Genomic DNA, 21,825 nt, shown 5'->3' with positions numbered 1-21,825 from the left:
ATGGAGGATGAGGCTCAGACACAAGAAATTTCAATAGATCCATGGGTGATCCTAATATGCAGCCAGGATTGGGTATCACAGCTCTTGGTCTTAATTCCTCATCTACTACATAATATCTATTTTAAAAGAGTTTTTGAGCAGGTCAAATGAAATTAAATTTAGCAGTGTCTGGCACATAGATTGAGTATGTGCTCAATCACGATATTAATACACAACCTCAATTTGTAACCTCTTCCTTCTCAATTGCTACCCCCCAGCGATTCTATCTTCTTTTCAATTCCTGGAATATACCAACGTTTTCCAGCTTTAAATAAATATTTAAACTAAAATAAATGCCTCTGTAGGCTAAAATTTTCCATAAGGATTTTCTTGAAGGCAATTTCTAAGTGTTTGAAAAAGATGGCTTAGGGGAGACATGAGCTGGATGAATAGAACTCATACTGTTTTACAGAGAGTCTTAATGTCAGGACATTTTTGAGATTGTTGTCTCTTTAGTATGTACTCTTCTCTTTTTCTTTTAAAATTCCTCATCCATCCGTATAATCTGCCCAAATCTTATTTTACTGGTGGTATAAAAACCTATAGAAGAGAAATTTATGGCAAATTTATGGCAAAATATCACCTGGGTGGCTCAGTTGGTTAAGCATCTGCCTTTGGCTCAGGTCATGATCCCAGGATCCTGGGACCCAGCCCTGCATCTCCAGCGGGCTCCCTGCTCAGTGGGGAACCTGCTTCTCCCTCTCCCTCTGCCCCTTTCCCCTGCTTGTGCTCCCTCTCGCTCTCCCTCTCAAATAAATAAATAAAATCTTTTAAAAAAGAGAGGGGCACCTGGGTGGCTCAGTCGTTAAGCGTCTGCCTTCGGCTCAGGTCATGATCCCAGTGTCCTGGGATCGAGCCCCGCATCAGGCTCCCTGCTCCGCAGGAAGCCTGCTTCTCTCTCTCCCGTTCCCCCTGCTTGTGTTTCCTCTCTCGCTGTGTCTCTGTCAAATAAATAAATAAAATCTTTAAAAAAAAAAAAAAATTTATGAGCTACAGGAAACAGAGTAAACAAGAAAGATCATATAAATACTTGCCTAGATGCATTTTGTTGCAGATTTAATTTAGACTTTAATTTTGAGAAATAAGTGTACTTATATAAAGGTTGGAAACACAAAAATCCATCTTATTGTTAACCACTCAAAGAAAAAAAAGAAGGTATTTCATTAACTGATACTTTTATGGAAAGCTCTTAAACAATTACGCGAGGCCCAAATTTCACCTAAAACTTTCCTCAAGACCACTGTAACCTGATCACATCCATATTACAGCACACCTCCTAACAAAGATAAGATTCTGTATTTCCTCTACTTTTTTATCCACCTCTAAAGCTCTTCCAAAGAGGTAGCTCAAAGTGTGCTACCTGGTCGAACTTGGGGAACGATTATCAATAAAAACCTTGCGAAGTGCTGTGGGATGGAGATGAGAGAAATATCAATCATGCTTTTATGATTTAGTAGGGAAGGGGAAAATGTAAAGAGTAAAGCCCGGCAAAAGCACAAGGTACTGAGTCAGCGTCTCCGGTGGGAGATCCGGCGGCCTGCGCTCGAGCCCTCAATTCCCTTTGGAGCAGAGGGACGCGCTGAGGGTCACGCCTCCCAGAGAGTGTGCGTGTGTTTGTGCGCGATTCTCTTACACCGCCCACAGGGCCTGGATACTCGTCACAACCCACGACTGCCTGGTCAGCAAACAACAGCTGACCTAGCCACCTCCCACCGTCTAAACAGTCCACACCTACAAGCAGTGGCTGGTTTCGGGCAAGCCGGAAGCCCTTTTGCCCCGTCTCACGGGCCTAACAACAAGTGCGGGTACGAACCGGAAGTTCCTCTGCCCCGATCGTCGGAGCACCGCCTCGTGGACTGCACAGGCGCAGTGGGGCTCCGGCGGAGTTGTGGGAGGGGAGGAGGAAGAGGCGGGGGGAGGAGGGGGGCGGCAGCCGGTCCCAGAAGATGGCGGAGGCGGGGGTGAGTTGGGGTCCCCCTGCGAAGCTCGGGAGATATGGTGCTGAGGGAAGCGGCCTGAGGAGGGGGATGGCCTTCGGGAAGAGGAACTGCTTGTGTTTTTGCAGGCTGGGAACCCTGTTGGCAGGTGCGGGTAGCCAGGACCACAGATGGGGCCTGAAGGGCAAGGGGCCCCGCTTACCTGGTGAAGGGTCGGCGAGGTCCGGAAGGAGACAGCGGGGTCGGGCGGAGGTCATGGGAGAGGCCGAGGCTCCCCGGACAGTGCAAGAGTGTCCGAGCGGAAAGAAGACTGGAGGACGGCGGGAAGGGCGACCCTGGAGATTTGATGAAGCTGGAGGTCGGCGAGCTGTCAAGCATAGAGCTGTCAGGACTTGGGAGGCTGGTAGCCAGGGAGACTCAGGCTGGGGAGGAGGATGGATCCAAAAAGGTGGCTTTTGTAGTAAGTTTAGAATCCGCAAGAAGGTATGTTGATACGGGGTTGAGGAGTGGGACTTTGGCATTTTGGTTTGGAATTGGACACCTTTGGAGTAGGTGTGTGGGTCAGTCCAAAGAGAACACTTGCCAGGACCTAGAAGTCAGCTGGTGATAAGCTACTGGGATTTTGGGGTTGCTCAGTGGGGATTGGCCATCTGGAAAAGGAAAGAGGTGTGGATGATAGGGGACGGGGGGTGGGGGTGGGAGGAAGTGTGCTAAAACCAGTGATCATGACCCATGCCGTTAATGTTGGAAAAAAGTTATAAAAGTATGGCGTTAGCTTGATAGTCTAGGAAAATATACCATGAAGGGCTTCCTGTTTTGTAGGATTGATGAGGAGATGCTTTAAGAAGGAATGGGTAGACTTGACTCCTGGGCCACTGAAACTGGCCCAGATCAGTATTGGCAATGGGGCTGAGGATTGCAGGGGAAGGCACGCTCCAGTGCTAGGTACAGGGAGAATGAAGGCAAACAGTGGCTAGATTGTGTTTTCCAGCTTTGGGGCTTGGCCCTGATTGCCACCCACCGAGTGAAAATGAATGAAGGGATACCTGACTAATAGGGTCTCCAGGGAAAAAATATTGGCCAGGTACTGTTCCTGGGACTCTTCCTATTTTCCGCTTTCATTCTTTCTCTGCCCATTATGTTGACTAGTGTGATTTTTTGTAGTTGTCAGTACATATCTGATACAAAGTGGAAGAGGTTGATTCTTTTTAAACTGACAACTGTTGTTTTTAGGAATGGTCTGCTGTAAAGGAAAGGAGAGAATGCAGTTCAGTAATTTGTTATCAGAAAATTATTCCCAAATGATAGAGTAACCTTTTTAGTGACTGAGACTTGACATTTAAAAGTAGTAATGGGATGTGAATGCTGCTTGTTTAATGGTTTCCGTGTTTGGGTCTTAACATAGAAAGGAAAGATGAGTTGCATTGTCTTAAGACAAAATGTTTGTCTTTCTAGAAGTTTTAGTGTGCATAGCCTATGATTCACATTTGTGTTTATTTATTTAAGGAGAGTTAAATTTTTTCATTGATATAAATGTATTTTTCCTGATGTTTATGCTTATTCTGTTTTGAGAATGCCATTATAATTAAGAGAGCATCTGATGAAAGATGTGAGGTAGTAATTTAGTTTTATTATTTAGTAGCCTATCTGACCCAAACACTTGAAGAGATAGGGTGATATGAGGAAAGAAATATACTTCTGTGGCTGTTAATCATTGGAAGATGAATGGTCTTGTTGGATTGAGGTGTAGAAATTGATAAAATACAGCCGTTTCTTAAGGTTACTAGAAAATTGTGTGTTTGTTGTTTTCAAATGCTTATTGCCTGAAAGTTGTTTCAGTGGAAGACATAAACTTTGATTTTCATTCACAAATGAATTCATTCACAAAGTCCTGAATCACTTATTACTTATTTTTTTTAAAGGAATAATATCACCCATTAACAAACGGCCATATAGCTGGATTAATGTTTTTCCAGTTTTGATGATTTGTTATTGATCTGTCTAAACTATTTGAACTATTTTTCTTTTTGTTCAGTAATGTACTTTATATAAATTGTAGGTCAGGGCTCAAGGAAGAATAAGAATTTCTTATATACTGTGGGAGATTTTTCTTTGTCAATTTTTGGGAAAAACCCCCCCACATTATTTTGGTATTAACAGTGGTTGATCAGCATGACTTTAAAAGCTGCCATTGTGTGGCGAGGTAATTGTTTTTGTATGGTGTTTGTACTTGGAGCAGTGTGGTGAAATGGGAAAGAACTCTAGAAGGAGCTAGAGTGTTGGGAATGTGGGGGAGGATGCCAGTCCTGGGGCTACCTGGTAACAGTGTTATCATCTCAGGAAGTTACTTAACTTACTTTGTTCTGTAAAATGGGGATTAAAAACACTTGCCTCGGGGCGTTTGGGTGGCTCAGTCGTGCCTTCGGCTCAGGTCATAATCCCTGGGTTCTGGGATCGAGCCCCACACTGGGCTCCCTGCTCCGCGGGAAGCCTGCTTCTCCTTCTCCCACTCCCTCTGCTTGTGTTCCCCTCTCTCGCTGTGTCTCTGTCAAATAAATAAATAAAACCTTCAAAAAAACCCCAAAGAACCAAAACACCTCTGTACCAGGATTATCATTGAGGATCTATTGAGGTATTGGTCTCTCTAAATAATATCTTAATACCAAAGACTTCTTCCCTAATCAGCAAATTATTTCTTGAGTAATCTAAATTTTTCAAATATAGATTTTTTTTTTTAAATTTTGGAGAAGAATCAAATTTATCATTGATGTAAGAGTAATATTTAAAGGTATAGGTACATTTTGTTTTAAGAAAAAAAATATCAGTACCTAATCAGAAAACCCGAACTTTACAATAAACAGATTAAGGGGATACTTAATCCCAAGAGTTTTCATTTAAATAACCCACTCCCCTGTTTTGTGACTGATATTTAAACAGCATGCTTTTTAAGGAACTGAACTGTTGCATACTAGGGAGTGAGTGGTCTTGTGGAATTTTTTATCCCTTTAATGAGCCTGTTCATTTCCAGGAGTTCACTTTACACATTTGTGGTAGCAAGATCTAGTAGTACACAGCCTTGATCTTGTCACCTCACTTGACCACTTTGGGTCTCATTTGATATGCCAGTAAAATGAGAAAACTGTTAGATCACTGGTTCTTAACTTCTTTGGATCATGGGCTTTTTAAGTATTTGATATAAACTGTGGAACTCTCCAGAAAAATGCATATATACACAACTTTTTTTGTTTTGTTTTGCCTCAGGGCTCATGGACCCCCTGGGATAGATGATCTCTCAGTTCCCTTCTATTTCTTAAATTTTAGGTTACTGTGATTCTAAAGCATCCTTTTATTTTTGTCTCCAGGAATTATATAATATTGTATTATTATGTAGTCGCAAAAAGTAGCTTGTTGGATTTTTAAAATATAATCTTTAAAAAGAGAGCTCGTTCAAATATAGTCCTAAAAATCAGCTTTTTGGATTTTTAAAATATGATCTTTAAAAAGAGAACTCATTCAAATAAACAGCCGCCAACCAAATATTGTGTTAATTTTAAAGAAAACTTTTGGGGTGAAGTAGGAAACTATAAACAAGCATTGCCAGGAAAGGTTGAATAGACAGCTGTGGTAGAATAACATAAATAAACAGCTTCGAAAGTCTCTAGCTTGAGGAAATAGTCTGTGGCAATCAGTGGTCCTTAATGGGAGGGCATTGCCTCTCTGGGGGCATTTGGAAATATTGTAGGAACAGTTTTGGTTGTCTCAAATGGTCGAGGGGGCATGCCCTTGGTATTTAGTGGGCACGAGCCAGGGACGTTAAGTGTTTTGCAATGCCTAGGGCAGTTCCTTCTACACAGCAAGGAATTGTCCTGCCCAAAATGCCAGTGCCCTCTGACAAACACTGGTGATTGTGAGCTGGGACCTGGCACAACTGAAAAACGCTTTTTAAGCTGAAGTTACTATGCTCTTTTAGAAACATAATTCAACACAAAACATCCTTTGCCATTAATTCCCGCTTGGAAGGATCACAGACATAAAACGAGGATTCACTAGAGGAATTGGGGCTACTTAAAATTATATACTTTGTCCTCGAGTAGCCATTTTAACAGCAGAAGTTGGGGCACGTTGCTGTGTCTACTGGAAGTCTGGGAAGTGAAGGGTCTTACGCGGTATGGTGGTATACAGTATGTAAGTTGTCCATATGATTTTTTTTTTTTTTAAAGATTTTATTTATTTATTTTGACACAGAGAGACAGGGAGAGAGGGAACACAAGCAGGGGGGAATGGAAGAGGGAGAAGCAGGCTTCCCGCCGAGCAGGGAACCCGATGCGGGGCTCGATCCCAGGACCCTGGGACCATGACCTGAGCCGAAGGCAGACGCTTAACGACTGAGCCACCTAGGTGCCCCTGATTTTTTTTTTTTTTTAAGATTTTATTTATTTATTTGACAGAGAGAGACAGCGAGAGAGGGAACACAAGCAGGGGGAGTGGGAGAGGGAGAAGCAGGCTTCCCGCGGAGCAGGGATCCCGATATGGGGCTCGATCCCAGCACCCTGGGATCATAACCTGAGCCGAAGGCAGACGCTTAACAACTGAGCCACCCAGGCACCCCCTGATTTTTTTTTCTTTAAAACATCTTTTTACACCTTGATCTAGTAATTTTGAAGAAAATTTCAAGGCCTTGGTACATTTACTCTCATGGTCTTTGTGCTATTATACCTACTTATATTGAGAATATATTATAGTTGAGTTAGTTTTTCTCATGTCTACTGTCTTTTCAGTAACCAAATCCCCTTCCATAAATCCATGTGCCAAAAAAGAAGTCTGAGGAGTTGGGCTGGAATGGGGCTCAGATTTAGAGGGAAGAGGATGGGTTTTGGAATCAGACCTAAGGTAAAATTCAGTTCTGATACTGTGTGTCATGTGATGATAAGCAAGTTCCTAAATCTCTTTGACTTTGCATTTCATTTGTAAAATGAGGGTGGTAATACTTACCTTTGGATGATTTTGAAGATTAGGGTTAATTCTATGTCTGCCATGGAGTAGGCCCTCCATAAATGGGTGCTATATCAATAGTCATGATGATGGTGATGATGAAGAATCCTGTAGCAACTAAACACCTGGCATGCTAATTTGCTGGATAGCACAGCAAGGAGGAGTCTGCAAGATCAGATCAGAAGGAGCTGTGTTCCAGGCGTTTTCAGCTGGTGTGTAGAGTGTATTTCTCCATGAATCAGCCGGAAGACGTACTATTTTCTGTAGTCCTCTAAGCTATAGAGCTCAGTCATGCTATAGACTAAGTTAGGTTTATGAGGACTAGCTTGAGGACAGATGTCCCCCTGTGATCTGGGCCCAGAGCTTTGGATGTGACAGAGGTCAGTAAAACAAACAAACAAACAAACAGTCTGTTGTCTGTGTTTATCACGTGGAACTGATCGGCTATGAGAGTTACTAGTACTCGTAAATGTTCTCATTTTCATACTGGTTATTTCTAAAGTCAGCACCCCTCTCCCCAACCCCCAGTTTCCACATGGGTTGTGTGCTCACAGAAATGTCAGATGTTCTTTGTCTTAACCAGATGAACACAAGAGGAAGACTACTTTCTGTGGCTTTCAGGAGCCAAGTGGCTAAAACTCCTTACAATCTAGCCATGAGGTTACTCTTCATTTTCTTAGCTTCCTTTCTTCTGCTTCCTATTGCAACTTTGTCACAGTAGCTCTGTGGTTGCAACAGAGGGCTGACAGGGTCCAGGCAGGGGTGGGACACAGCTGTGGCCCTGCCAAGAGTCGGGCAGGTCTGCTTTCTGGGCTTGGTGTATGTGTAGGTAAGTGGGTGCCAGTGTATGTTTTGTAAGATGCTTTTGTGCAAAAATTCAAATACATAACCATTAAACGTGAAAACATTTTGTTCCCCTATGGAGGTCATCCTCATGAGCAAGTCACATTTTATTGTGAGCAGTATAGAATTTTCAGTTAGAATATGTTGATTTTCTGTATAAATTCATTTATCTTTTTGTAAAGTATAAAGATTTTTATCTAAATTTCTAGGCCCATCTGTCCTAACTGATGGGGTTGAAGATGGAGATTTAGGTAGAAAAAAACAGAAACCTGGATTTTAATCTTCCAGATTCTGGTGGAACTATCTCAGGTAACCTGCTCTGCTTTTCTCTGAAGCAGAGCAAGCTGTTTTTATTATTATTCTAACCTTTGAGCCTCGCAGGTCACTTAGGCTGTCCTAGGAAATATTAAGTGTAACACTTTTTTATTATATCATGCTTATAAGAATGCTTTTTAAACCACTTCTTATTTAATAAATAACTAATTTAAATAAATAGATAAGCTTGTCATTTCATTATTTGTACTTTGAAATTAATTAGTATTAAAATCAAAAAAATTGTATGATCATTTATTAGGCAAACATTGATTTCTTTTTTCTTATCTCTTACAGGATTTCTGGTAGGTCCTCTTTTAGGATAAGATGCCGTAACTGTTGAAACGCCAGTCTGCATTGATTGACAGACAGTTGGCTTTTCAGCTGGAAAGCCTTTTTCTCCCTCCCTTGCTGGTTTACTGAACGTATGAAACCATGGCAGAAGGAGAGACAGAGTCACCTGAGCCCAAAAAGTGTGGCCCCTACATTTCTTCTGTCACTAGCAGGAGTGTGAACTTGATGATTCGTGGAGTGGTACTGTTTTTTATTGGAGTATTTCTTGCACTAGTGTTAAACTTACTTCAGATTCAGAGAAATGTGACGCTCTTTCCACCTGACGTGATCGCAAGCATCTTTTCTTCAGCGTGGTGGGTACCGCCATGCTGTGGCACAGCCTCAGGTATGTGTAGGTTGCTTCTATACTGCTTAGAAAGGAAGGAGGGCACATGAGTGTGGATGTTGTCTGGGCAGTACTTGTTTTTCAGCTTTAATTTAAATGCAGGACAGTGGACCTGTTTTAAATGAACAGTTCCATGAGTTGAGGCAAACACTCACCGTCGTGTAACCAACCACCACAGTCCGGCTGTAGAACATTTCCATGACCCACAGATTCTTTTGTGCTCTCTTGCCGTCCGTTCCCCACCCTCAGCCTCAGGCTTCCACTGATCTTCCTGTCCCTAGGTTATTTTTGCCGTTCCCCCATGTAATATAAATGGAATCACAGGGTAGGTACTCTTGTGTCTGATTTCTGTCTGACCTATGAACTTTAAAATTTTAAGCTTAAAAGAATCTTGCTTCCCTTTGGGATGAGGCTTTTAACTTCTTACTTTTGTCTTTTCTTCAGCCCACCTCATATTAAGTCTTACTCTGAGTTATTTTGATGATCATCGTCACTGTGGTTTTAAGGGTTAGGTCTAGGTGTGTTATGGCCTTGTTTTTGAAGCAGATGAAAACTTGAAAGATGGAGTAGTGTTATTCAAGTTTAAAGCTTCATGTTATTTTTTATTTTTTTTTTATTTTTTAAAGATTTTATTTATTTGAGAGAGAGAGGGAGAGAGTGAGCACAAGCAGGGGGAGAGGCAGAGGGAGAGAGAAACGGAGAAGCAGACTCTCCACCGAGCAGGGTGCTCAACGCAGGGCTTGATCCCAGGACTCTGGGATCATGACCTGAGCTAAAGGCAGATGCTTAACTAACTGAGCCACCCAGGTGCCCCAAGCTTCATGTTATTTTTTAGATTTTTGTACATGCTTTTTTTTTCTCGGTATCTCATTTTCAAATGTGTTTTAAGGATAAAGAATACTTAAAGAGATTAATAAGTAGATTCTCTTTGCTTAAAGTCATTATCCTATTTCAGTAGTTATTTTAGATCTCTTTTGGTGGACAGTGTGTCACAGATTAAGTGGAGCATTTCAGAAAGCGTACTTAATGGGGAGCTTCCATAATGGATACTCTTTAGCTTTTTCTAATGACTGAGACCACTAGATTAATAACATTTTATAAAAGGAAGTAATAGGAGGAAGCCATCATTGTGTGGTAGAAGAAAAATCTGATCGAGGAAGAAAATTGCTTTTTAGAATGTCCATTTGGTGTCTCATACTTAAAATACACCAATACCTTGCAGTATAATGTAGATCCTTCTTGACTTCCATCCTCAAGCTGGAGGTTGAAGGGGGAGGAATTAGGTGTGAGATGTTTTAGAATGACCTCGTGGAACCTACTGGACAGTTGCATGGATGGAAAGGCATGTTGTGGTAAGGTTTCAGTGTGGTTTATGTGTCGATGTCTCTATTACAATATTCACATTAAAAGTTTATAAAGGCAGTGATTCGTAGTTTCCCCAGGGTTATTACATTTTCTGAGAGACTAGGCAAACTCGTCCAAATAGAGGAGAAAGCATAAATTATATTTTATCATTCTCTGTTGTGTCTACTAGTCCTCATGTATTTTCTTTCATCTAAACTCAAAAGAGAAAAATTAAGTTTTCCCATCGTCTCTTTCTAGTTTGTTTATTTTCTTGTGTGGTGTAGCTGCTGTCTGGCTACCGGTTGAAGCTTCTTGGGATTCAGAAGAACATGTCTTTTCAGAATAGACAAAAGGAAGGTCAGGGGAGGGACACTATTACTTACTGACTGCCTCCTAATGTGCTAGGCCCATCCCTTAACCCCAGGGATCTGTAGGGCAACTTTGGGAGTGAGATTTTGGCATTGTGCCTACTTTGGGGAAATGAGGAGCCTGAGATGAAGAGAGGATGTCATTGAGCCCAGGGTCTCAGAGCCGGTGAATGGTGCAACTGGGTCCAGCATCACAGGCCAGAGAAGGGGAAAGAGGAAGCTCCTCACACTTCCCCATGACTCAGGGGGCCTCTTTTGAAGCTTGCAGAGGAAGTGCCAGGCTTGGATGGAACATACTGTTGTGTGCTGGACATTTGTGGCTGGGGCAGGAGCACTTGACTGAGGTTTCAGTGTACCTCCATTAAGGAGAGGACCAGGGCCTGCGTCTGTCCGTGTGGCGTGGGCACTTTTGCCACAAACTCATATTTAGGAAGGAAAATTCCAAATGTTAATGGCACATTTCAGTTACTTTGTCCCTGCTTTCCTTCCTTTTCCCAGCCATTAGGTCTGTTACACTTGCAAACCTAACTTCATACTTCTCCGTTTGGGGGATTTACATTTACATTTCTTGCTTAAGTGTTTCTCCTGAAAGCAGTGCATTCCACTAGGTACATGGGCACACGGAAGTAGAGAGGCATTTGGAAATCTAGATTCCAGTTGACTCTGCTACTGATTTTGTTGGGTGAGTCATGGCATTTAGTAGATTAGAGTGAAGATACCAGATTTATGAAAGTTGCCAAAGGTGGAAAATGGATTCTTGCACCTCCTGCCCCCAATTTTAGGGAAAATATCAAGGAAATAAGAAGTTAATGATACAAGAAACATAGTGTGTACATGTTTACGTGTGTTTGAAGTATGTATATGTTTTTGTGTACATGTGCTGGTATGCATTTTCAAAACACTCTAGTTCTTACCATCTTAAGTCAGAAAAACTGATAATTGTCCTTTGCTTTTCCTATCCAACTAATATTCATAGACAGAGCAGCTACCTTCTGGAGATTCTGCAGAATCACCACTTTCTGCATGCAAACAGAAGGGTCCCTGGCTATTTGCTATCTTCCCCTATAGCACGTAGTGCTGGAAAATTTGTTAGCAGTGCTTCTGGAGGGACACCCAGTAGAGAACTCTGGTACATTTCCTTTGATCTCATTTTTCTTTTCTTAGTTCTCTATTTTTAATTTAATAATGGCTGGTGTTTCAAGTTGATTAACTTCTCAATGTGTGCAGTGCATTAGAATCAGAGTTAGAAACCTTTTGAATGTTACGGAGGGCTGCAAAGGAATCTTTCTGAGGAATGAAAAGAGGAAAAAGATAACCATCATTGTGTGGGTAAAATAACTAGGGAAATTGACTTGAAAATCGCAAGTAACCAAGTTATATTCATACCTATGAAACTAATATCTAACATTAAAAGAAAAAACAAATCTTTCTAGTTTAGCCAGGCAGTCATTTACCCAGTTCCTGGAGAGCCTTGCAAGACTTCTGCTCCCACCTCCCAAGTTTCCAAGTTTCCATGTTGCCTCTCTCTCTTGGACCAGGCCCTCTACCACTGTGATGGGAATTTTCAGGTTTTTCTTTTTCTGCTTCTAATTTTGTCCTCTGACCACCCGCCAGTCCCCTGTCCCCATCATGTGTTGTTGTACACTCAGCACTGTAAGAGCGAGCACCTCTCTATCTGCTACAAATGCAATGGCATTATTTCCTGATTCCCCAGTGTCTGCAGGGTAGTCTCTGCGATATGACCCTTGCCAACTTTTGTCTTTTTCAGAGTCTTTCTGAAGCTCCCTTTTTGCCTAAAGCTTACAGTTTCCAGGTGATGGTGGATATTTTGAACTGCCCATGCTTTTCCCCAGAATTTCCCTTGGATTAGAAAACCATTTCCACACCACTGACCTGCTGAACTTGGCTCCTACCTCGGGGGCCACTTTTTCCGTGAAGTTTTCCCTACACTCCAGCACCCTGCCTCGCCTTAGCTCATGCCAGGAGAAGACTGGGCCCCCACTAGGCCCTGTCAGTGCCACCCCTAACATATTACTGTATTGCATCATTTCTGTGCTCACTTTGGGGCTAGGATCATGTCTTATTCTTTTTTCTTTTTAAATTCCCAGCAAATAATCAAGAACTTAAGTGTTTATTGAATGAAACATTGCATATCCTGTCGTAGTTTTCCATGAAAGTCTGTCTCATTCAGTGGCTTTGTTTTTTTCAGCCCCTGCTCCTTGCAAAACATTTGATTTAACTGTTCCTCTTAGTGCATCACTGAATTAAACACACTACCGTGAAAAAGTGATGCCTTAATATTGATGTTTTACAAACTTCTTCTGGTTTTGGCTTGGTATGCTGTAACTGGTCACTGGGAAGTAACTTAAATCTATCCCAAGAAATGTTATTTTGCATCAGAGAGCCCTCCAATTAAGCAGGACGATGTTTGCATATAATGTTACACGGGCATGATTTTAACAATCTCTTGTTAAAATAAAAAAGTCGGGAGAAAGAGAAAAGAAGCCCAGACATACTTATGCTGAGCTCTCAAACGGTGGAGCCTCCCTGTGCCATAGATATTGCTATCAGACTCTGCCATGCCTTTATTTAAAGGGAAGGAAGAAGATGTTAATGGGAAGTGACAAGCTTCCTCGAATTCTCCTTCTCAGTGAGCAACCGAGAACCATGCATACTCAATGGATTTGATTTTTATTGGCAAATCCCAAGGTTGGCAGCGTGGCAGTTTAAATTCCTTTTTGTGTTTTTGCTTTCTCTCCTCAGTTGTCTCTCAGTTGTGAGTCTGACATCACATGCATACAAATCTAGTCAATTTTACTTATTTATATCTGTGCACACACGTCAGTATTCTCTGTGTGATAATTCTTTACCTATGGCATCAGCTGCTGAGGAAAATTGACTTGGAATGCCTGATCTTAGTTGATTTTACTCAGCAACAGGCAAAGGGAGGAGAGAGAGGGAGAGTGAGAGTGAGGAATGACATGAGCTGTTAGTTTCATGACCCCTTGAGAAAAAAAAAAAGAGGTAATATTCATTTAGATGTATTTCAACTGTTAGGCATGCTTATTGCCATTTTAATTTTGTAGGAATTTGGAAATGCTGTCAGTTAATCTCCCAGGATTTTAGAGCTGAGCCTTTTAAATAGGAATATGATATGAAAGTTTTAAATTTACTGACGGTTGTTGGAGGTCCGCATTGCTGAAATTTGTTGTTAATCTCTTGATGGTCTGTGAACCATCTATACTCAGCAAAAGCCTAACTCAGAAGAGTACTTTCAGATTTGTGGATTAGAGCACACATACATCATTGCAGCCGCTCACCCCCAGATGGAGGGGTGACTCTGCGGCCTCTTTTTAATACTGCTCCATTGGTATGCTAGCCTGTGATTTTTGATATTAATTGATTTCTGTTTTTCCTTAAAGGTTGATTGAATACATCATTTGTAAGATAGAGCTAGCCAACGCCAGGCCAGGCAGGGGGTTCCTGATACTCAGGCACTCGGATTTTGGTACAGTAATTTCAAGATACATCATAGGTAGCACTGGACATTTTAAACATTGCTTTCAACCGATGTGACAATTGTGTCTTTATTACTTAATGGCAACATGACCATTCTGTTTTTAGGAAGATTAGCAAGTCAAAGCTGCCTGGCTATTTCCTGTTAAATTTAATCTGTAGAAGTACATTTTCTTTAGAACTTGTTGAAGAATATTTTGGTTCATTAAGGTCTTTTTTTAGTGACTAACTTAGCATTTAAAATCTTCTCCCATTACATGAATAAAATGTTGAAGTTTGACATGTATTTTAATTAAAAATTGGGTGTGAATAATTGGAGTCTCAATCACAAATAGACATTTTGCCTACAGTTATTCATAATTACATGGTTAACATTCAAGATGTTCTTTCCAAAACTAAGAAATGTACCAAAATGACTTCCGATTTTTAAGAGTGAATTTGAATTTTAACCAAAAACGTATAGTTCTTATAGATTATGTTTCCTAAGTTTTCCTATGTGCAGAATGAGGCTTACATGTAGATTTCTATTGCAAGTTTCCCTGTTTTGACAGTATGACCTAGGGACTCATTAGAAGGCCAGGGGGGAAGGGAACGTCAGGACACAGCTCTGGGCGCAGGAGACAAGCTAGAGGCAATAGAATAATCTGTAGGCCGGCTGTAGCCATCCGAACAAACACTGTGTGTGGGGTGACTGTATTGTACACATTTATACTTCCAGCTTCTCTTTAGACAGTTTGGGGCATTTTATAGCGCGCTTCATGCTTGTGTGGTTCAGAGAGAACATTGTTTAACTGCCAGCTGGTTTGATGTTTTCAAATCTCAGAGATAGTAGTCGTAGAGAAGTAGCATGAACCATCTAGTCCAAACTGCTAAATTGTGAATCATACACTGAAATAGCACTCTGCCAATTATAATTTGGAATACTGTTGTAATCATTTGCAGTGCTTTCTGCAGTGGTGTTATCTCTTTTTTTTTCCTTTGGGGAGGTAAGTTTAAAAATATGGGTGATTGATGTTAAGTAACTTGGAGAGCTTCTGAAACAATCTTTCAAATGCTTGTGGGGGTTGTAGTGACTCTTTTAGCTTAAGTTTTGCCGGTATAGCATTGGAGATGACTTAATTTTTTTTCTCCTTTTTTCCACAGCTGTGATTGGGTTATTATACCCCTGCATTGACAGGCACCTAGGAGAACCACATAAATTTAAAAGAGAGTGGTCCAGTGTGATGCGGTGCGTAGCCGTCTTTGTTGGTATAAATCATGCCAGCGCTGTATCCTTTCTGCTGTAACGAAATGCATAATCACAAAGCAGCGCCGACAAACCAAAGGTTAAATAGTCCCTTGCAACTGCACTGTTGTCAAAATGTGGTACTTCCCCTTAGCATAGAAAGAATGTGCTCTATTCGTGAAACATCACAGTAGCAGCCTTGCAGTTACTGGGCGGGGTATAGCCTTCCATTTAAATCCCCGAGTTTCAGGATCACTGAGAAGCTTTGCACGTTTAAACATTTTGCATGTTTTTCTTAAATTAGGTTACATAATTCCGTATAGTTTTGGTAACTCCAAGATTGAAACAGATACATTTTCAAAGGATTTCTTTCCTCTCTCTTCATTTAAGACTTGCCAGTGAGGACATGTGGTGGCTTCCGGTGCTGGCTGTTTTTTGGTTTGTTTTTAATTTAAGGAACCTATAATTTTTTTCCCAAAAAAAGGACTCATCTTTTGGTTTTAATCGACGCCAGCAAACCGCATAAATGTTCTTAAAGGTGGCATAAGTGGAAATGTTCAGCTTAGACATTGGCCAAAAAGAACATTTGTCCCTAAGGTACATATTTTTAAAGTTTGATCATTTAGGGTTTTGACATTTTATTTCGTGAGTAATGAGTGTTTTTAGAGTATCCCAGCTAGAAGGGTAAAGTAGCCTCTATTTCCCTTCTCCCCGATACCACAGAAAAAAATGTCCACCCCAGAACAAAAGTTTTTGCCCTCATAAGACTTTCATCCTGTCATCCTCCCTGCTGCTTCTCCTCTTCTCCCCCACCCCTGTCCTTCCTTTGGAGAAGAGAGCCTGTGACTGGCTAGTTCAGTTGTCCCTTTTCTAGAAGATGTGGCTTAGAGAGTGGAGGGGGCAGGAGCTTTGGTGCTGGGAAGAGCACGCAGTGCAGGTCAGGCTGCCCAGGGTTCTCTCTTGTGGCTCTGCACTGGGCTCACGGCTGGTGGTTAGCGGGAGAGAGGGTGGGTCACGTGGCAGGTGGTTTCCTGTGTCTGTTATGGGAAGTATTGCGGTGTTCTGGAGAAGCCTGGGAGAGGAACAAAGGCAAGTGGCAAGGTCCTCCATTCTGCAAACATATTTGCCTTTCTGTTCCCAATTGTGCTAGCCCTTGGGGATCTGTGAATTTGGAAGCCCCCCAGTGGCGGTTACTAATCTGTTTTTCCATTTCCTTTTGTATTAAAGAATTTCCCAACATGTTTAGCTTGGAGGAATCTTTGAGATTTAGGATTTTATAACAAACAAATCTAGTGGTTGGGAGGGCTTCAAAAGATAGACTCATAGAATATTGTACCTAGAGGAAAACTTAGAAATCACCCAGTTCCACATTTTCTTTATTAAAGATAGTAAGACAAATGAAAGCTAGAGGGGTTAGGTACTTTGCCAAGGCACTCATACTGCGAGGCTGGGACAGAGCTGAGACCAGACCCCAGAGATCCTGGCTCAAATCTAGGGAAGGGTTCCTTCTCCCATTCAGGAGCCCCCTAAGCATGTAAATTTCCCTCCCAACTGGTGGGTTAGGCCGTTCTATCCCAGATGTTTCAGGTGTTTTTAAGTAGAGAAATTTAGATAGCCTTTTCTGTAATTTAAAAACCTTTATATATCTAATTTAAAATTTTTGCTTCAGTCATTCTTTTCTTTCTCTGTCAATGAGATACTTGAATATAGCAATTTTTAACTGTTCTGTCCGCCATTGAAGCAAAGTCCAAAATGTCTGCAAAATTTATAACATAGACTTAATAATATTAGGTCCCTTAGACTAGAGAAAATCCCATGGCACTATTTTTCAGGTAGAAGTATTTTACCTATTTACCCTAGAAACCTTATTTTCCTCTGACCCTTAATAAAGTTAATTTAGTTATCAAAGATAGAACTCAGTGAATATCAAATTCTACTGTTTATAAGAATGTCTATTGCATAGAAAAATCAGAACATATAACCTTTCCTTTGGAGTGTTAGGTATAATGTCTGCTAAAGAATAAGGAAAGCTTTTGCAGAAAGCATACCATAAGCTATAGGGTTTTTTGGGGTAAATCAAGCCTAGTCAAGAAATGACCTTGAGGGAATGGCCAGCAACAGTCCTCCGATGCTGAGAAGTAAGTGAAGAGGGAGTTGGAGATACTAGCTGGTGTGGTAAGGGTGGGGGTGGCTGGTAAATGATGGGATGTTAAAGGAAGTGGGGAAATAGTTTTATATGCATTTTTTGAACTTCTCTCTTCTCTGTAGTTGCAGCATGGCCAGTTAGTTTGGCGAGCTATCTAGTTTCCCCTGGGGAGCTGGATATAGAGCCAAGATGTGGCCTTTGGGACATAGATAATGCCCTTTTAATGATATTTGAAATTAATTCCTTTAGTGTAATCCTCTAGCAAAGAAATGAGAAAATTGAATTTGTAAAGCTTTATTTTGCCCAGAGATTTTGGAGTAGAAAAGGACCGCACATTTGTGAATAGATGCTTAAGTAAGTGACGGAAATAAAATATCATTTGAGCAAACTGTCCTATACCAGAAAGTCTCAGGCACCAAAATAGCTTGGCAGGTTGCAAGATAATGTTCACTTCAAGGCTTTATCCTCAACAAATTAAAACTAGAACAGTTGACATAATAGAAAGGGATACTGTGTCCTTGGTCCTCTTGTTTCTGAACTGCATTATTATAAAATGTGTCTGTCAGTAAATCATATAGAGAATGTGGTACCCTGTTAAATAGCTGTCAACTCTTCTATTTTCAAGTTCTTGTATGATTCGCAAGTAATTCTGAACCTGTTTGAGAAGTAATATTGGTTTCTTTTTTAGCAAAAGTGCGTTCCTTTAGCAGTACTTGTGTTCCGAGACTTCTGGTTACGTTTTTAGCAAAGAAAGCATTTCTCAAATAATGGGTCTGATCTTATAATTGTGAATGTAGAAAGAGGGCTTTTTTGGGGGGCTGGGGGGAACTACAAGTAGGTGGGATCTATTAATGAAATATCATGCCCTCTGTGTATCTTTAGTAAATATCAGAGACAGTTTTAATCTCACCCAGTGTCCTGCGTTGTATGAAAGGACTGAACTCACCCTAGAATAAGCAATCAAGTCCCATCTCAATAGTAACATCTCTTATTTTAGAAAAATGAACAGGTGGTATTATTTGGTTACAAGTTTTAAGATGACTCTTTAACACTGATCTCAGAAAGTAGATTTTGATAACAACATACAGTTGTCTCTCACACTGGCTGCACTCTCCATTGGACTCTGGTGGACCTTTGATAGATCTAGAAGTGGTTTTGGCCTTGGAGTAGGAATTGCTTTCTTGGCAACCTTGGTCACTCAACTGCTAGTCTATAATGGTGTTTATCAGTAAGTATTCTTTTCGGTGCTTTTGCTAAAAGAAATAAATGACAACTGATTTCAGAATTGAGATTTAAAAATTGGGTTAACCACTTTAATGTACAGAGTAACTTATTTCCATTGTAATTTTCTTAATGATTATCGTTGTATACTTCCTCTGTGGGTTGTTAAAAACATTTCTGTTATTCTAGATATACATCTCCAGATTTTCTCTATGTTCGTTCTTGGTTACCGTGTATATTTTTTGCTGGAGGCATAACAATGGGAAACATTGGTCGACAACTGGCAATGGTAAGCTGATGCTTATTTCATCTGTTATTGAGATGTAAGACAAGTTTTCTCCAAGCCAAGCACACTAAAAGTCGAAGGAACCACTGGGTAGAAAAGCTAAAATGTGTTACGGATATGGTGATAGGACTTACTCTCTAATTTTTTTTACTAATCTGTAAAAAAAGACGCTGTTGGTCACCTCTGTCATGGATGGCAGGGCCAGGAACAGCATCCAAAGGCCACAGCAGTTTCACGAATAGTGCTGTCACTTACATTATTGTAGCCAGCTAGGAGAATTGAGTGGCTGTCTTTTTGATAATCTGGCCACCCCATTATCTTAAACCCATTAGTTTCCTTTATCTTGAATTGGGGGTACACATCTGTAGCTGTACTTCTAAAATACTGTTTTTGACCAGAAGATTTTGCTAATGTAATAGACTTTTCCCCTTGAAATTGTAAAGTGATTTGAGAAAATATTACCTGAATTCACCATATCAGTCCCGTCCTTAAGTTCATGACCTTTCCTTTGCTGATTGGCCTTACCAAGCACTCAGAGAAACCTATTTTGCCTCCCTTTGTGTTGTAGGATTGATCTGAATCATACTGTTATTATTTGCTTGTAATGCAGAAACCTTGTCTTTTGCCTGCGTTTCCATGTCTCTTTTACTTCTCGACCTGTGAACTTTCTTTTTCCCTATCACATTCGTCATTTGCTTCTAATCCTTGCATAACTCTCAGATTCTTTGACAAATAAAGTGGGCATACATTAATAAAGTATCAATTTCTAGTCTGTGTGGAAATTGCTATTCAAAATAAACATTAATCTGTTAACCTTTTAACCTTTTAATTTTTACAGTATGAATGTAAAGTTATCGCAGAAAAATCTCATCAGGAATGAAGAAGGCAAAAATATATCTTTTGTACAGAAAAACAAGATGAAAAGGGCATGTAAATGATAGCTATATCAACAAAGCTTCGGACTGTAAAATTGCCAGGATGCAGTTTTTCCCTTGATTGGTGTATATATATGTGTGTATGCGTGTGTGTGTATGTGTATATATAGATATATATGTATATACACACACACATACACACACGTACATGCATGTACATGCACACATGCATATATTACTGCAATCTGTGATTGCTTCATGTGTAAAATCAGTTACAAACCTTGATGTATTTGACTTAAATAACTAAAATATATATGCACTACATGAAACGTGTTCATTAATAGATGAAATTTTTTAATTAATTTTTTTAAACATACTATATATTGTATCACAATGTTGATGTGCCAAAATACTGTTATTGTCACGCAGAGTATAAGAATGCTTGAACAGTTTATAAACTTAGTGAAATAAAATAAGAGGAAAGCCAAAAAAGAGAAAGAAAGAGAAAAGTGGAAAGCTGGTATATTCTCTTTTGCTTACTGTTGTGCCTTTTCATTTTTCTAATCACAGCAGTATGAATTATGGGTGCCCTGACGTGTGGTTAGTTTCTATTTTAATGTTGTCTCAGAGAGCTTGGGGTATTTTAAGTGATAATGAAAATGAACTTCCATAGAACATTTTCAAACCTGCATTACTGGAGAGAGTCCAAAAAGGAATTCTACTGGAGATAAAAGCAATGAGCAGGAGAGGGTTATCAGCGTTAAATTATTTTAAGTCTAAGTCTACAAGGCTATATATAATTAAAAGAAGGCACTGTTGGGAAATTTAGCTAGAATAAATATGTTATAGAAATACCAAAATGACTTTTAGCAGTGCCACAAGTGTTAAATGATACTGTCATTTGCGGTACAGTAACCCATTGCTTTTGCACATGGAACACCCAAGAAACCCCAAACAGATCGACATGAAGTTTCTAATTCTCTTGGGTTCTGTAATCTTTTGGGTTCTACGAAGCAAACCACATTAGCTGGGCTGGGTCACGTGACTGTCAGTGGAATGCCATCCGGGAAATGGATGAGCACATCTCTTTTTACGTATTCATATATCCATTGGTGAACAGTTCGAGCCTGTTCCAGAATGTGCTGAGTATGGCATATACTGTGCATGTTAAAGATCTCGATAGCAGTTTTGTGCATATCTTTCCAACAATGGGAACCATTTAGGTGTGGTTTAAACATATTGTTAGTTAACTTTTTTCTCAATTTTTATTTTTGAAATTGATGACACTTGTCTGATACACAAGGGTGGAACTTTCTGCTTACTTTGGGTTTGTGTGTCTGTGTGTGTATGTGTGTGTGTTGGATGGAGTGAGAGAGAATGTACATGTAGAAATGTATGTGCATGTGCCCATGCTCTCATAATATGTCAACTAGATATTTTTAAAACCATTGCTGTCAGACTGAGATCTCCTATGCCAAACTTTAATCTGCTTTTACATTTTAAGGCTGAAAGTGTGAAGATCCTAAAGGGATTTCATATTGAATATATGTACACAATCTTAACTATAGTGGTGGTAAACATACTACTATAATTTATTATTCTATCTTCCAGATAATGTTATTCATTTAGAACAAATAAGGTATATTTTTAGAATCAACTTTGTAAGCACTATAAATCTTTAATAAGTTATAAGGTCTATGATGTGTTTACTTTGAAAATTGCTGTTAAAAGCAAGATGTATTAAATATATAATTATCATCTTGGTTAAGAGTCTTTTTTTCTTCCTCGTGCTAAATCTTAGAATCTAATACTGAGGATTAGTTTAATAAAATTAATGTGTATGGTTGAATTTGCTAAGAAATAATGAAAGGAAACCAAGTCTGATGTTCCAGGAATTGAATGATTATCCCACTTGGGAATTCTCAAGTTATTTTCAGATCATCTAGAAAATAAGAAAAGATATTAATGGCAAAAAGTAAAATTGTTTTGCTATTTTGATAAGCATGTAAATATATTACATCCATTTTTTTGCAACGAAAGAA

At 40.0% G+C, this 21,825-nt stretch overlaps 1 protein-coding gene across 7 annotated transcripts in view; it reads left to right on the top strand.

The window, feature by feature from the left end:
- Window positions 1-1,933: 1,933 nt before the first annotated feature.
- The window catches only part of INSIG2 (insulin induced gene 2), a 55,436-nt gene continuing 35,544 nt past the window's right edge, over window positions 1,934-21,825 (top strand). The window contains exons 1-7 of one of the 7 annotated variants that reach the window (XM_064586426.1): window positions 2,149-2,334; window positions 6,755-6,866; window positions 8,021-8,120; window positions 8,421-8,802; window positions 15,174-15,298; window positions 18,463-18,629; window positions 18,812-18,911. In XM_064586426.1, the coding sequence (XP_064442496.1) occupies window positions 8,559-8,802; window positions 15,174-15,298; window positions 18,463-18,629; window positions 18,812-18,911 (636 nt within the window). In that variant the 5' untranslated portion in view covers window positions 2,149-2,334; window positions 6,755-6,866; window positions 8,021-8,120; window positions 8,421-8,558. Of the gene's footprint in view, window positions 2,001-2,148; window positions 2,335-2,440; window positions 2,460-6,754; window positions 6,867-8,020; window positions 8,121-8,420; window positions 8,803-15,173; window positions 15,299-18,462; window positions 18,630-18,811; window positions 18,912-19,746; window positions 21,542-21,825 lie in introns of those variants that run through there. The other 6 variants (XM_045868993.2, XM_064586425.1, XM_045868990.3 and 3 more) reach the window with 6 other exon arrangements.

This window comes from Mirounga angustirostris, unplaced genomic scaffold, assembly GCF_029215605.1.
Source record: "Mirounga angustirostris isolate CCGP_5_RB_7025 unplaced genomic scaffold, mMirAng1.0.hap1 SCAF_3, whole genome shotgun sequence".
Taxonomy (NCBI): Eukaryota; Metazoa; Chordata; class Mammalia; order Carnivora; family Phocidae; genus Mirounga; species Mirounga angustirostris.
This window is presented reverse-complemented; position numbering and strand designations above follow the sequence as displayed.